The sequence below is a fragment of the Marmota flaviventris genome, chromosome 14 (genome assembly GCF_047511675.1).
Source record: "Marmota flaviventris isolate mMarFla1 chromosome 14, mMarFla1.hap1, whole genome shotgun sequence".
Classification (NCBI taxonomy): domain Eukaryota; kingdom Metazoa; phylum Chordata; class Mammalia; order Rodentia; family Sciuridae; genus Marmota; species Marmota flaviventris.
In genome coordinates this window covers 44,977,178-44,991,711 of record NC_092511.1, presented here as the reverse complement: position 1 = coordinate 44,991,711, position 14,534 = coordinate 44,977,178, and the positions used below count along the sequence as shown (strand labels likewise).

The 14,534-nt window shown below is 31.2% G+C and overlaps 1 protein-coding gene across 7 annotated transcripts in view; it reads left to right on the top strand.

The window, feature by feature from the left end:
• Positions 1–14,534, top strand: part of Ccdc88a (coiled-coil domain containing 88A) — a 125,786-nt gene that overhangs the window by 29,492 nt on the left and 81,760 nt on the right. For all 7 annotated transcript variants that reach the window (XR_011704344.1, XM_027934374.3, XM_027934372.2 and 4 more), the window contains exons 4-5: positions 6,631–6,700; positions 8,987–9,045. Coding sequence is in view for 6 of the 7 variants with exons in the window: in XM_027934374.3 (XP_027790175.1) it covers positions 6,631–6,700; positions 8,987–9,045 (129 nt within the window). In the remaining variant the exon portion in view is untranslated. The remainder of the gene's footprint in view (positions 1–6,630; positions 6,701–8,986; positions 9,046–14,534) is intronic.

Genomic DNA, 14,534 nt, shown 5'->3' with positions numbered 1-14,534 from the left:
TAGCGCCTGGCTTTTGCTGAGGCTGGCTTTGAATTTGTGATCCTCCTGCCTCCTCCTCTTGAGCTGCTAGGATTACAGGTGTGCACCACCGTGACCAGCTTGGTTGTATTTCTTGAGCTTTAGGAGTCTTATTAAGGAAGTCATTGCCTGTACCATTATGTTGGAGTGTTGATCTTGTGTTTTCTTCTAGCATTCACAGTGTTTCTGATCTAATTCTTTGGTCTTTGATATCCTTTGAGTTGATTTTTGTGCGGGGTGAGAGCTAGGGATCTAGATTCATACTTTTACATATGGATATCCAGTTTTTCCAGCATCATTTGTTTAAAAAGCTATCTTTTCTCCAATGTATGTTTTTGGCTCCTTTTTTGGGCATCACATGACTCTATCTATTTGTGTTTGTATCTGTGTCTTCAGTTTTATTCCTTGGTCTTCATGTCTTATTTTGATACCAGTGTCTTACCTCTGTTACTATGCCTCTGTAGTATAATTTGAGGTCAGGTATTTTGAAACCTTCAGTTTAGTTCTTATTGCTCAGGGTTGCTTTGGTCATTCTGGGTCTTTTATTCTGCCATATGAATTTTAGGACTATTTTTTCTGGTTCTGTAAGATATCGTTGGTATTTTGATGGAGACATCTTTTATTTGTTTAGAGTGCTGATAATAAGGCTTCCCAATCGTTATTTTCTGAAATTGCCTTAATCTCAACTATATATGTTTTTGTTTTTTATTTTGTGCTGGGGATTGAATTGAGGATCTCACATATGAAGAACTTGCTCTGGGTAGTTTTGGGTATGAACTTCTAGGTTGACAATTATTTTTTTCTCAGGGCTTTGCAGATTTTATTCTTCTATCTCTGCAAGGTTTTTCCTCTGTTGGGGTTAATTATTAGATTAATTTTTGTTCTTGGTTTAAGCTGTTTTCTCTCTTGGCTAAAATACTGTTCACGTTCTTCATTTTAATACTGTTTCTTCTAAAATTGTCTCTTTTTTAAAAAAAAAGAGAGAGAGAGAGAGAATTTTTTAATATTTATTTTTTAGTTTTCGGTGGACACAACATCTTTGTTTGTTTGTGGTGCTGAGGATTGAACCCGGGCCGCACGCATGCCAGGCGAGCGCGCTACCGCTTGAGCCACATCCACAGCCATGTCTCTTTTCATATTCTGTTATTAATCTAATATTATAAGAAGGTTGGGAATGTGACTCAAGTGGTAGAAGTGCTTTTTTAGCATGCATGAAGTCCTCAGTTCAGTCCCCAGCACCACAAATAAAATTAAATGAAAAATAAAATTAACATTCATATATTTGTATTAAATGAATATTAGACTTACCTATTCTATCCTCCTTGTTTATTAAACTCTATTTTATGTTATCTTGGGTTGTATTCTAATTTATTCAGAATTCTAGTTTGCTAATTTGCTTCTCATCTGTGTCAGACCTTCTGTTTAATGTATTGATTACATCTTTCATTTTTAGAAGGTCTCTTTACTTCTTTATATATCTGTTTTTTCATTTTGTTCATTAATATTTTGGTTCTTTATTTAGATATTTAAAATTTTTCTATTTTAGATTTTGCCTCTGATAATTATAAAATCTGAAATATGTGGAGATCTGGATCTTTCCTTTTTTGTTTTCTGCTTACTGTGTCTTGTGGTGGTAGTGATGTGTCTGTGTGTTTTAATTGGAAGCTCATCTCCCAGGAGAACATTATCTGTAGTAATTCTTTGGTGTTTGGACAAAGGATACATGCCTTCAAGAGATTTTTTTTTTTCCTTTCGTGCAACCAGCCCTGAGCCATTTTTCATTTAACTCATTCTAAGCAATTTTGTATTTTTTAGAACCAATTAGGTACACCATAGAAAATTAGGAAAAAAAAGAGTAAATACAAACATGGTTCCAGTATTAGGATATTACCACATTTATCACCTGAATAATATATGCTTTTTAGATCTTTTTTCTCCATACTTGTGTATTTATATATTATATTTGTATGTGTTTAATATTTTTAAAAATTGGGACCACATTACTGCAAATCCTTGGGGAAACAATTTTTAATCCCTAACAAAGGGAAGTGAGGTATTGTAATAGAGGTAACTACTTAACATTAGACTATCAGAAATTTTATTGAATGTATACTTCATTGTGATTAAGTGGCAATTCAGACCTTTTTATTTGTTTATTTTAATATGTATACATATGTGTGTATATGTATGTATATATTTTTAGTTGTCAATGGACCTTTGTTTTACTTATTTATATGTGGTGCTGAGAATCGAACCCAGTGCCTCACACATACTAAGCAAGTGCGCTACCACTGAGCCCCAGCCTCATTTCAGATCTTTTAAAATATTCATTTAATCCATAACAGATGTCTCTTTCTTTTGTAAATATTCAAAAGTTTTTGAAGTCAGAAAATAAATTATAGTGGTTATATAAATTTGCATAGGTTCTATTTAAAATTTTTTTTTCATTATTGTGAGGGAGAGATATTGAATATTATCAGAGACACTATGTACAAATAAAACAAATCTTAGTCCATTTTCAGAACTGTTTTAGAGAGAGTTTTGGTATCATTATAGTTAGGAACTTAAATTTATTAGGAAATTTTTGCATGGTGTCAATGTCAATAATAGTGAAAACAGAAAACACAGGTGTAGTACTAATAATCTAATTGCTACAGAAAGCAAATACTGTTTAGTTTTTTTTTTTTAAACATCTGTGGTAATAAGCAACATTTGGAGTATTAATAAAATCCAGTAACAAATAAAATTATACAAAAAATGCTTTATATTTCTTTATATTTTTGAAACTGGGCAAATGTTCTTTACTTTCAAATGCCATTCATTTAAATCTTTTCTATAACCTACTAAAATGTGTAGTCTTATTAAATCTTTTCACTAGTAACAGAAAGACAAATACATATAGTATGATAAACATAAGTATGATAAATGTAATTATATGCTGACTTTTTACAATAGATTATTAACTGTCATTTCAGGGTATTTTAGTAACAGCATTTTGTTCCATGTGTGATTCAATAAAGGGAAATGGGAAAAAAATAAATAAAGGGAAATGAGGCCTGACCTTTACCAGAAGTGTTGTTTAATTTCTTATCATGAAGAAAGTTATTATGGATTATTTTTAGGAAGAAGGCAATCCTAGTTTAATTATCTTTGAATAATAATAATGTTTATATCTGGCATTTATTTAAAATAGTCTTTCTTATACTCTATTAGGAACATGAACTTTAATTCATACATATTCAACAAAATATTTTTAGATGGTCAACTAAAATATGATTAATATTTCATTTTATATAACAAAGTTATACAAAACCAACTAACAGAAATTGGAATGAAATTAGTTAATACTGTTATTACTTTTAACATAATATCTGCCAGTTCATCCTTTTCCCTATCTTTTACTAATGAATGTATTTCTCCAAATCTTTCTGGGCTGTCTCATGCCAGAATAGAATTTCTATCTAGTCAGTAAAATTTTGCTTTAATGGCCCTGGAAATGCTTTAGTTTTCTATATTTGAATACTTGCATATCTTTAAAAGATTTCACCCTTCTTATGTACACCTTTACTCCATACTTGTATTCCCTGTTTTATCTTTAGCACTTCATCATCAAAACAATTTTTTTTCTCTCTAATCATACCAAAATGAAAATTCTTTGAGAGCAAGGATTTTTGTTCACTGCTATTTTTGCAGTGTCTAGATTAATACATGGCAGATAACAGATATTCAAATATTTGTTGAATGAATAACTTCCATGATTTCCTCAAAAATTTCTCCCCTCTTATTCCATTTTCATAGGCTTCTATAAAATTTGAGCAACAAATTTATCTTCAGTAGTTTATATACATATTTCCTTGACCTGACAATTAATTTATTCCTCTTAGTAAAGTCATTTGTATCTTGGACTCATTTATATATCCTTTTGCCACTTCTTTAATACTTTATGATTAATATCTTTAGGGCTAAGTGATGTCTGGGAGTTTTGAGATTACATAATAAAGCTTTAACAAGAGAAGTCAGTTTTTTATCCTCTGCTTTCTTTTATGTTTAGTACATTTTTCAGTATTGCTTGTAATATTGGAGTAAGGAAATAAAATGCAATTTTTACAAAAACAGCCAGAATCCTCTGAAGAACACATAGGGCAGCCAAGTAGTGATTTTAAAGTAATTTGCTTTTTAAAAATTTGTGTAACTGCCTGATTGCCCAATATTAGTAGTTTAGATATAATGTAAAATTAATGCTTGAAAATAAAGTAAAAGGCAAGTTTTTTCTCATTAACTCTTTTTTTAATTTTTAATTTTTTTAGTTGTAGATGGACACAATATCTTTATTATATTTATTTTTATTTATGTGGTGCTGAGGATTAAACCCAGTGCCTCACATGTGCTAGGTGAGCCACAACTCCAGCCCTTCTCATTAACTGTTATAATGTTTAATAATCTTTAATAATTTAAAATTTTCTGCTTTCATTTCACTGTTTATCCTAACAACAACCACAACCACAAAAACACGTATATAGTAAATCATGAAGCTAAATTTTAAGCCAGGACATCTGGCTCCATTCTTCCAAAGTATATTATACTAGGCATTTGCATTCTATACTAGAATATATTTTTTGATAACATGGAGGTAAGTTTGAATTTAGCAGTTTAATCAGACTTCAGATTTTGTTAACATGAGGTCTTTGATGATACCATGTGGTGTAAGAGTGTATGAGATTGCTTTCATCACTATAGAAAGACTAGCTTAACATGGGAGCATGGGAAAACAGACAATAAGTGGCAAACTACTAAGGAAAAGGAAGCAGGAAAGTAGTAGATTGAAGATTACCATCTACTTGGACAGTTTTGCTTATGAGAGTTTACTGATATGGAGTGTTACATGGTAAATCAGTAGAATTAATTGCCTTGGAAATATGTAGATTCATTAATTTTGACTCATGTTACTCAAAAGTAAATGTAAATGAGTTTTATCAGTGATGTCCTTAAATTGAGATAAAGCTTTTTTTAAAAAAAATTCAGAATCTAATACAATTTAAAATTCTTCTTTGTGAGGGTGTATTTGAAGGTTCTTTATTCTGACATAGGTTATCTTCACAAAGTTAGGATATGGACAAAACATTATTGTTGTTTTATGCAAATAACATCTCTTATTTATAATTTCTTTTAAATATCCATGATGATAACCTTTAAAATTTTGCTTCAAGACAAGAAACTAAAATTAAATCAGAAATGTATTCTTTTAATTTCTTTGAGCTGTTACATGCATGGTTATAACATTGTCTCTCTTGATATAACTTGCTTTTAACTGGAAAAATTATTTATTAAATACCCAAATCAGTATCATTCCTTGGCATAAGTGATTTTAGCAATTTTTGACACATTCTTAATATTTTTTATAAGAGTTTTATGGTTATACATAGTAACTGGGTTTCATTCTTAATATTCTTAATTGTATTTTTCTAACATGATACACATTGAGTATTTACTTTTCTTTAAGTGAATACATATTCTTAGTAGTAGGCTTTTAAAATAGCTAGTAAATATAATGCTGAAGAAAAATTTTTCAAACTTTCATATATATGAAGAATTATAGATAAAAGACTAATTCTAATTAAGATCTATTGTGATGGCACCCATCAACCATGAAAAAATACTTTAAAGGATCTAGAATTGAATATCTTTAAAAAGCAATACAAGTTAACTTTTCATAGTTATTTTTCATGATTATTTGCTTTCTCACATTGTTATTTTTAAAAGGATGATTTTAAAAGTTGAATGCTTTCAAAAATATATTTCTCAGTAACTACTTATCTAAAATGTATTAGTAGTAATGTAGTCAAAGCCAATTTGTGAAGAAACTATCGTGATTATTTCTATACTCTGTTGCAAAGATTCAGTGATTTCATATGGTACCCATCCATCCTGTAGTCTGGTACATTCATCCCAGACCATTTGTAGCATATCATCAGTGTCAGTGGTTATAATGGCAGTGTTCTTCATTTCCTCTCAAGGAAAAGATGGTATAAACAGAAGGTACATACTAGATGTGTATCTAAGATGTGTAATTTTAAAACATTCATTTCTTTTTGAATCATTCTGTGCCTTCAGGATGTGCATATATTCTTGGTAATAAAAGTTTGATAGTAGTCAGAGAAATAATGATTCACTAAGGAGAAGATTGCTTGTGTGAAATGATCATAAGACAGTATTTTTAGTAAGATAATTAGCTTTCTTAATTTTCAAGTCAGTTGGCATTTTTAGTTCCCCCAGAGAGAAATAACAAAAGGACAAAAAGTACACATTCTTGATCTTTTATTGAGGAATGCTATTTAATTTTCTAGCACCTCAACCTTCAGATTTTAAAATAATAAATATTAGAACAGTTCAACCTAGATAATTTTGTTTTGTGAGCATTAAGTCTATCTGGTATTATAATTTTAGCTGTTTAATCCACTAATTTAAAGTTGCAAAAGTTTTAAAACCTTGCATATCTTTTCTCACGTTTGTATAGCACACGTACAGAAGAGTGTACACATAATTATAACTTGATTAATAATTATTATCTCATCAGCATTAGCCATACAATAACTATTGGGTATTATTTTACAGGAGACTTTGCAGCAATTGATTGTGATGTCATTGCCAAATGTCTTAATCATTGGTAAAAATCCCTTTTCTGGTAGGTATTGAAATTAATATAATGTGATGATAATGTCTTTTTTTGTGTAATTCTATAATGTTTACCAGGTATTTGATTATTTACATTGACTCACTAGGTTTTTTACAACCCTGTAGAATTTCTGGTTTGTAGACAGAAAGCAAGCTTAGGGCTGGGCCTGGTAGCACACACCTGTAATCCTAGCAGCTTGGGAGGCTGGGGCAAGAGAATCGAAAAGCTCAAAGCCAGCCTGAACCAACTTAGCAAGACCCTGTCTCTAGATAAAATATAAAAAGGGTGGGGATGTGGCTCAGTGGTTAAGTGCCTCTGGGTTCAATCCCCGATACCAAAAGAAAAAAAAAGAAAGAAAGCTTAGAATATTTGTAAGTCGCAGGTGAGACCAGACACACATTTAACACTAACTCCCATTTTTTTCGAATATACCAAACTGATGCTTTTTGATGGTGATTATGGCTTTTAGTGTGTCATTGTAAACAAATATAGAGGATGATCTAGTTATAAGCTTAAAGGTATATAACCTTACTTTGAAATAATTTCCATTTATTTATCTACTGTCTATCCTTGCCAAATTGTTTGAAGCTAAGGTTTTACTGATGATATGTTTTAATGTACATTAAACTACTTCTGAATTGAAAGTTGAGAAGTAGTTTCTTAGGTTATTTAAATTTCTTCATTGAAATTCTTTACCCTTTGCCAGATTTTAAATGTTACATGTTGAGAATTTTTGGTTTTGTTTTTTTCTTGGTGATAGGGATTGAAATTGGAGCCTCACATTTATTAAGGACACGCTATATCACAGAGTTATACCCTTAACACCCTCAGGATTAGTTTTTTAATATTTGGGGAAATCAGTATCTACTTGTTTCCACAAAAAGTTTGATTCTTGCAGGCCCTGTGGTATCCAAATGAGTATATTTTCTTCAATCCCATCCCCACGGTCGTCAAAATAAACCAAAATAAAAAACAAAAGTAACTGTTATTATAGAGAAAGCAATCAATTAATGGATCAGGAGTAAATTTAATTAGTACTTAAATTAGGTGGATTAGGAGTATGGATAGTCTTTAGAGATACTCCAGGATATTTAATTATACACATTTTAAAAAGGGAAAAAGTTTACATGTAGAATGATATTATTTTCTTTTTTTTTTTTACCATACGATTTATTTTTATTTTTTTTTAGTCATACATGGCAAGAATGATATTATTTTCATTCCATATTTATTTAGCAAGTCCCTACCAAGTTTTAGGGACAAGGAATATAAAGAAATGATCCATGTTCTGGAGGATCTTGTGGTTCAGTGAGAGCGAGCTTACTAAGAAATTGTATAATAATTAGTATGAAATAGAAAAAAGGCATATAAATATTAGATCCATTAATCATTCTTAATTAATGAAAGTTGGGGATCATTCATGATTGGATCAGGAAAGACTACACAGAAATGTGTTAGAGCTTTCCCTAGGAAGATAATTAGTTAGTCGTTCACACAGGGATGAGGAAGTAAGGGAAAAAAGGCAGAAGAATTAGCCAAAGTTAAGACAAAAGAGTGGGTATGCATGTATGTTTGAGAGAAACAGTGATTAACATGGTTCAGGTGGCTAGAAATTAAGTTGTTTCATAGAAAATAGGAGAAAATGTCTGAAATGAAGGCTATTATCACAGACAGTTTAACCTAATAGTGAAAATTTAGCCCAGAGATATAGATATATTTTAACAAAATCTTCACTGAATGCTATTGAATAGGGGTATTCTTGCCAGTTCTATTACAGACCATTAACTCTTATCTTGCTTGTCTTATTTATTTTAGCCTCACTGTAATAGAGAACTATAAAAGATATTTAAGGTTCTGACCCTTATAAGCCTACATAGTGGAAATCCATGTAAATGCTATAGGTAGATAAGTCATAATGTATTTGTTTTTATAAGAACACTAAGAGGAGCCATATTGGCTGACTTTGTGGCATGTCCCTATATCTACATAATTTGGTAGGTTCTTAATTTGGTAGACTGATATAATTTAATTATGGAAAAGTAGTATTTTATAGTATATTTACTGTAAAAAGCCTTGAAGCATACTTACCTATATTAATAATCTTCCAACATAGAGATCCTTGCTCATTTCTTCTTCTAGTACTACACTGCACATAGAGTTGGTTTTTTTTTAATTGTTTGCTATATTTATAGAATAAGTCTTTTGGTCAATTTATTATAGAAGTGATTCTCCCATTATAAGAAAGAGAGTAGAAATAGAGCTGAATGTTGTACTTAGTTATTGTTTTTATTTCAGAGCAAGGCACAGAAGAAGTTAAAAAGCTGCTTTTACTCTTACTGGGGTGTGCAGTTCAGGTAAGTTTAAATATTTCTTATATTAATTTTAAAACCTCTTTATGTTTTTTCAGGCTCTGCTTTCTCAAAGATTTAAGGATGGACCTTTGGTTTTCAAAGTGTGTGTTAGAAAATTTTAAATATCTGTATAAGGAGATTATCTTAAAGAAAAATATATTCTTTTAAAATGTAGTTATATATTATTAAAAACCTTCAGTTATTATTATTCTCATTCTGAGGCTTTTAGTGGTCTTCTTCTAAAGATTTTTTTTTCAGAAAGATATCTTTAAAAACCTATTCCCCAAATTTTCATGATTTATGTTTGCATTTGTGTGTGTTTTAGGAAAAGGGAAGGAGGAGTAATAATAAAAAGGAGGGGTTTGGGATTGTGGCTCAGTGGTAAAGTGCCTTCTAACGTGTGCAGCACTGGGTTTGATCCTCATCACCACTTTAAAAAACAAATAAATAATAAAGTAGATATTGTGTCTGTCTACGATTAAAAAAAAAGAACATGAGATTCATTTAAAAAAATAATAAAAAGGATGACTTGGGAGGCTGAGGCAGGAGGATCACGAGTTCAAAGCCAGCCTCAGCAAAAGCAAGGTGCTAAAGCAACTCAATGAGACCCTCTGTCTAAATAAAATACAAAATAGGGCTGGGGATGTGGCTCAATGGTCAAGTGCCCCTGAGTTCAATCCCTAGAACTCCCCGACCCCAAAATAATAATAATAAAAAGGAGGCAGAATTTATGAAAAACATTTTAGGAGTCTGGGTTATTATTATATTGCCCTTTGATCAGTGATTATTCTAATAGTAATAGCTATGATTCATTGAATTCCTACTTTATGTTATACTTTACATAGGTTTTCTCATGTCTTAAATAAAAAGATTAGGTAGCATGATATTTCAGTTAGAAGTTATCAAAATTAGGGCAATTCTCAAAGTCAGGGAAGGAGTTGTTAATAATTACAGTGGAGGGGCTGGGGTTGTAGCTCAGTGGTTGAGGACTTGCTTCTCATGTGTGAGGCACTGGGTTCAATCCTCAGCACCACATAAATCAATCAATCAAAAGATATTGTGTCCATCTTCAACTAAAAAAAGTTAAAAATAATTATGGTGGAACTGCATGTGTCTAAGGCAAACTGAGATAATTATTTTAGATATTAGGTCATATTGCTAGCAGGCCAAAGAACTGAAATTCTGGTTTGATTTCTGAACCATTATATTGCAGTGAATTAATTTAATCAGCTTTTTTTCTTACATGAATGATTACAGTGTTACTTTAAACTATCTTGATTCTTTGTGAAATCAGGTTATTTGTAAACAAATGAATAGCTAAAATTCTACATCCCAGGAAGCTGACTTTTAGAAGCTGACTGCCTAGCAGCTGTATTCTTTTAATTTGATATATAGTGATCATACTTATTTATGTGGTACAATATGACATATATATATGTACATATATATAAATGTAATGATCAGATTAGGGTAATTGACATATCTGTCATCTCAAACATTCATTTATCTTTTTTTTGTGTTGGGGACATTCAAAATCCTTTTTCCTAGTCATTTGAAAAGCTCAAATTAATTGTTGTCTACTGTTGTTATCCTGCTGTGTTCTGGAACATTAGAAGTTACTCCTATACATTAGCCAAGTCAGGCTCTTCTATTTCTGCCATTGGGTATTTCCTGAAGAAAAATTTCAAGAATTTTTATAGTTGAATGATTGTTGATATTTATGACATAGCAGAGTTGTGCAATAGATGTGTTTTTCTTACTTCTTTTATGTATGTACATATATGTATATATATATGTGTATATATATATATATATATGTATATATATATATATACATGTGTATATATATGTGTATATATGTGTGTGTGTATATATATATATATATATATATATATATATATATATATATATAGTTGTAGATGGGTAGAATACCTTTATTTTATTTATTTATTTTTATGTGGTGTGGAGGATTGAACCCAGTGCCTCAAACATGCTAGGCAAGTGCTCTACCACTGAGCCACAACCCCAGCCCCTTCTTATAACTTCTTAATGAGTCATTGCTCCCAAATCAACTACCTCAATATTAGATATTCCCTCTTAATGATGCACAGAACTAAATAAGACATAAAGCAAAATAATATTTAAATAGACCTGTCATATCTTCTAAAATAGTTTAATGTTGTCATGTAATTAAAACAAGAGGGTATTCTAGTGAACTTAAGTATTCTCTTAATTTTTCTGTAAATATATGAGCTGCTATATTTATCTGCTTATAGATTCATATGATCCAGATTCATATAATGTGGAGATAAAAGGTGGGTGTTATTTCAAGGTCAGTGGAAAAGAGAGGAAGAATCTTTGGCTGGACTTAGGTAGAAAACAGAATTGGAAATTATGTAAAAGAATAGTTATACAAATATGTGTGGGTATATAATAAGCAGGAAAATAAAAAAGTGATTTTGAGATGTTTTGAAAGAATAGGGCACGGTAGAGCTAAGTTTTAAGGCTGAAGGGAGGAATTTATCAACTTTATTTTAACTTGAGAATAGTTTGAAAAGCTGGTAGACAAAATGTTAGAGGGCAACTTTAGGGAAGTATGTGGTTAGAGTTAGTGGATAGCAGTCAGTAGTGCTATATGGAAGATGTCCAGGACCCAAAGTAGTAAATTTATTTCAGAATAAAGAAAGAATAAATGTAAGCCAGTTTATTTTTTTACATCAAGAGAGGATAAGTTTTGTCAACTATAGAAATGGTAGAATAAATCTAACGTAATTTTCTCGTGTACAAATATGAAAATACTCAGGTGAATCCCACCATCCTGCCCACCCACAAGAATGGGGTCCTAATTAGAATAAGATATATTCCTTGCTTGTATAATTTTACCAGAGAAAACAAAAAGAGAGTTTAGACTCAGGGATACCATTGTTCTGAATTGTGTCAACATTTAAGGTTTTTATGTAAATGAGGAGATGGGAAGGTTGTCAGACATTGGTCTTTGATGTGATATGACCTTACCAAGAAACTTGGAAAACAGTCTTAGTATATACTTTGTCTTTGTAGTCACAGAAAAAGATTTTTTTTTGAAAGCCCATGAGACTTACATCTATTGCAGTGCTAGAATTGCAAATCTACCAAGAAAGGAGAAAGATCCAATTTTGAAAAATAATGGTTTATTCTGTATTTTAGCAACGCTAGTGATCTGATTTATTTATTTATTTTTAATGCTAACTATGTAACAGGTGCTGTAGTAAAAGAAAGGCATAGCTCTTGTAGAAAACATATAGAAAGTTCGTAGAGTTTAAATTTTAGAGGCAGACAGACCAAACAATAACAGTAAGAGGTGATAATTACCATAATGCAAAATATATATTGTTGCATAGAGGAAGTATTTTCTTAAGTCTGTTTGTAGTGTCAGGGAAGGCCTTTGATGAGGTAATATCTGAAATAATGGAAAAGATGTTGAGACTATAGCTTGTTCAGAGAACATAAAGTGTGGCTTGAATGTAGCAAAAGAGAAGCAAGCCAAGTGATTAGACTGGAAAATTGACAAGAATTTGGTCATGAAGGACTGGATTTGCCACTTTGAGTTTAGATTTCATCCTATAGGCATTTTGGAGCCACTAGGGCTAATAACATCAAATGTGTAATAATAATCAAAATCTCCTGTTTTCCTTCAACTATGACTATATGAATAGTAAGAATTCTTTGTTGATATTGAAGAGCCAAAATGTACTTCAGGATAAGAAACTGTTGAGGAAAACAATCTGCCAAAAAAGTATTGTTGAAATACTTTTTAGCATGTACTATTACAGGAAAAATGTGTTCATTCATTTAGTATTCAAACAGTTTAAAATCCTAGTGTTTATACTATGATATATAGTATACTAGTAAGTGGCAAAAGTGTTTTCCTCATCCAGATCAATTTTGTTATACATGTGATGCATAGGTAGAAGTAGCTAGATAAATCACTGAATTCAGTGAGCTGCAGGGTTCAAAAGATGTTATATTCATAACAAAGAAAACAAAAGCAAACATTGGAAAAAAAATTTGCTTCTTTTGAAGAAAAAATTATGAAATTCTTAAGAGAGGAAGCAACGTTCAAAAGTTAAGTTACGGGTTGCGGTTGTGGCTCAGTGGTAGAGCACTTGTCTAGCACATGTGAGGCATGGTTTGATCCCTAGCACCACATTAAAAAAAACTACATAAACAAAACAAAGGCATTGTGTCCATCTACAACTAAAACTATTTTTTTAAAAAGTTAAGTTAGCACTATTCAATGATCTTACTTCATAAATAAATTTGTAAATAAGATTTTTTATCATTGATTATACCTAAATAAAAGCCCCAGGAATAACTTTGAATGTGAAGAATAATACTAAGGGTAAGGCTTGGAATTTTTCATTATTGGATGGCTTTAGACCAGTCAAATTCCTCTAGAATTTTTTTCAGTGGATAACACACGTCTCCTGAACCTTTTCTGAACATCACGTAGAATTTTTACAGATTTATGGTTCTTCACCATAGCCCTGATACAGTTGGGAGATTCCTAGGCAAAATCATTTTATATAGCAGGACAGAATTTTGCAGTGTTTGTTGTTTGGAAATTTCTTTAAGACCATGTAAAATTTACCCTTTTTCAACAGAACTTAGATATTATATTTTTCTGGCTGTTTAGTTTCCAGAAATATTACTTATTTTGGTGTTTGGCCAGGTAGTGCTGAAAGTAACTGTAAAGTGTGGTTGGAATAAAATTTTGACCTTTTTGTATTACTCTCAGAAGCAAATACATTTGTATTTGATTCTGAACTTGCTCAATTTTTTTTAAAGAAAGAGAGAGAGAGAGAGAATTTTTTTTAATATTTATTTTTCAGTTTTTCGGTGGACACAACAGCTTTATTTTATTTTTATGTGATGCTAAGGATCGAACCCCCAGCACCCCGCACATGCCAGGCGAGCGCATTACCACTTGAGCCACATCCCTAGCCCTGAACTTGCTCAATTTGAGAGCTACAATCTGCCATTCACCCATTAGTTATTTGTAAAGCATCTTAAAAGTTAGCATTTTATAGAAGGGAATTCAGGGGAATAAGGAAGGGAATATAGAGGGGAAGAGAGGAGAAGGACAGGAAAAGAGAGGAACTGTGGAATGAAATTGACCAAATTATGCTATGTGCATTTATGACTATACCACGGTGAATTTTACCTTTATATTTGTAAAGCACCATTTGAAAAAAAAAATGAACAGGACACTTTTGCTCCTCCCTGGTACACACTGTTTTGGGAATTCTGAGTCTTTCATCCTCCTTTTTAATATAATTCCTACTTACTCTCGCAGTAGAGTTGAAGAAGGGAACAGTGGGAGGGAAAGAGGAAGTACTGGGGGTTGAAATGGAGCAAATTATAGTTCACTCATGTATGATTATGTCAAAATGAATCCCAATATTATTTATAACTAAAATATTTTTAAAATTCGCCTTTTAGAACTTTAAAAA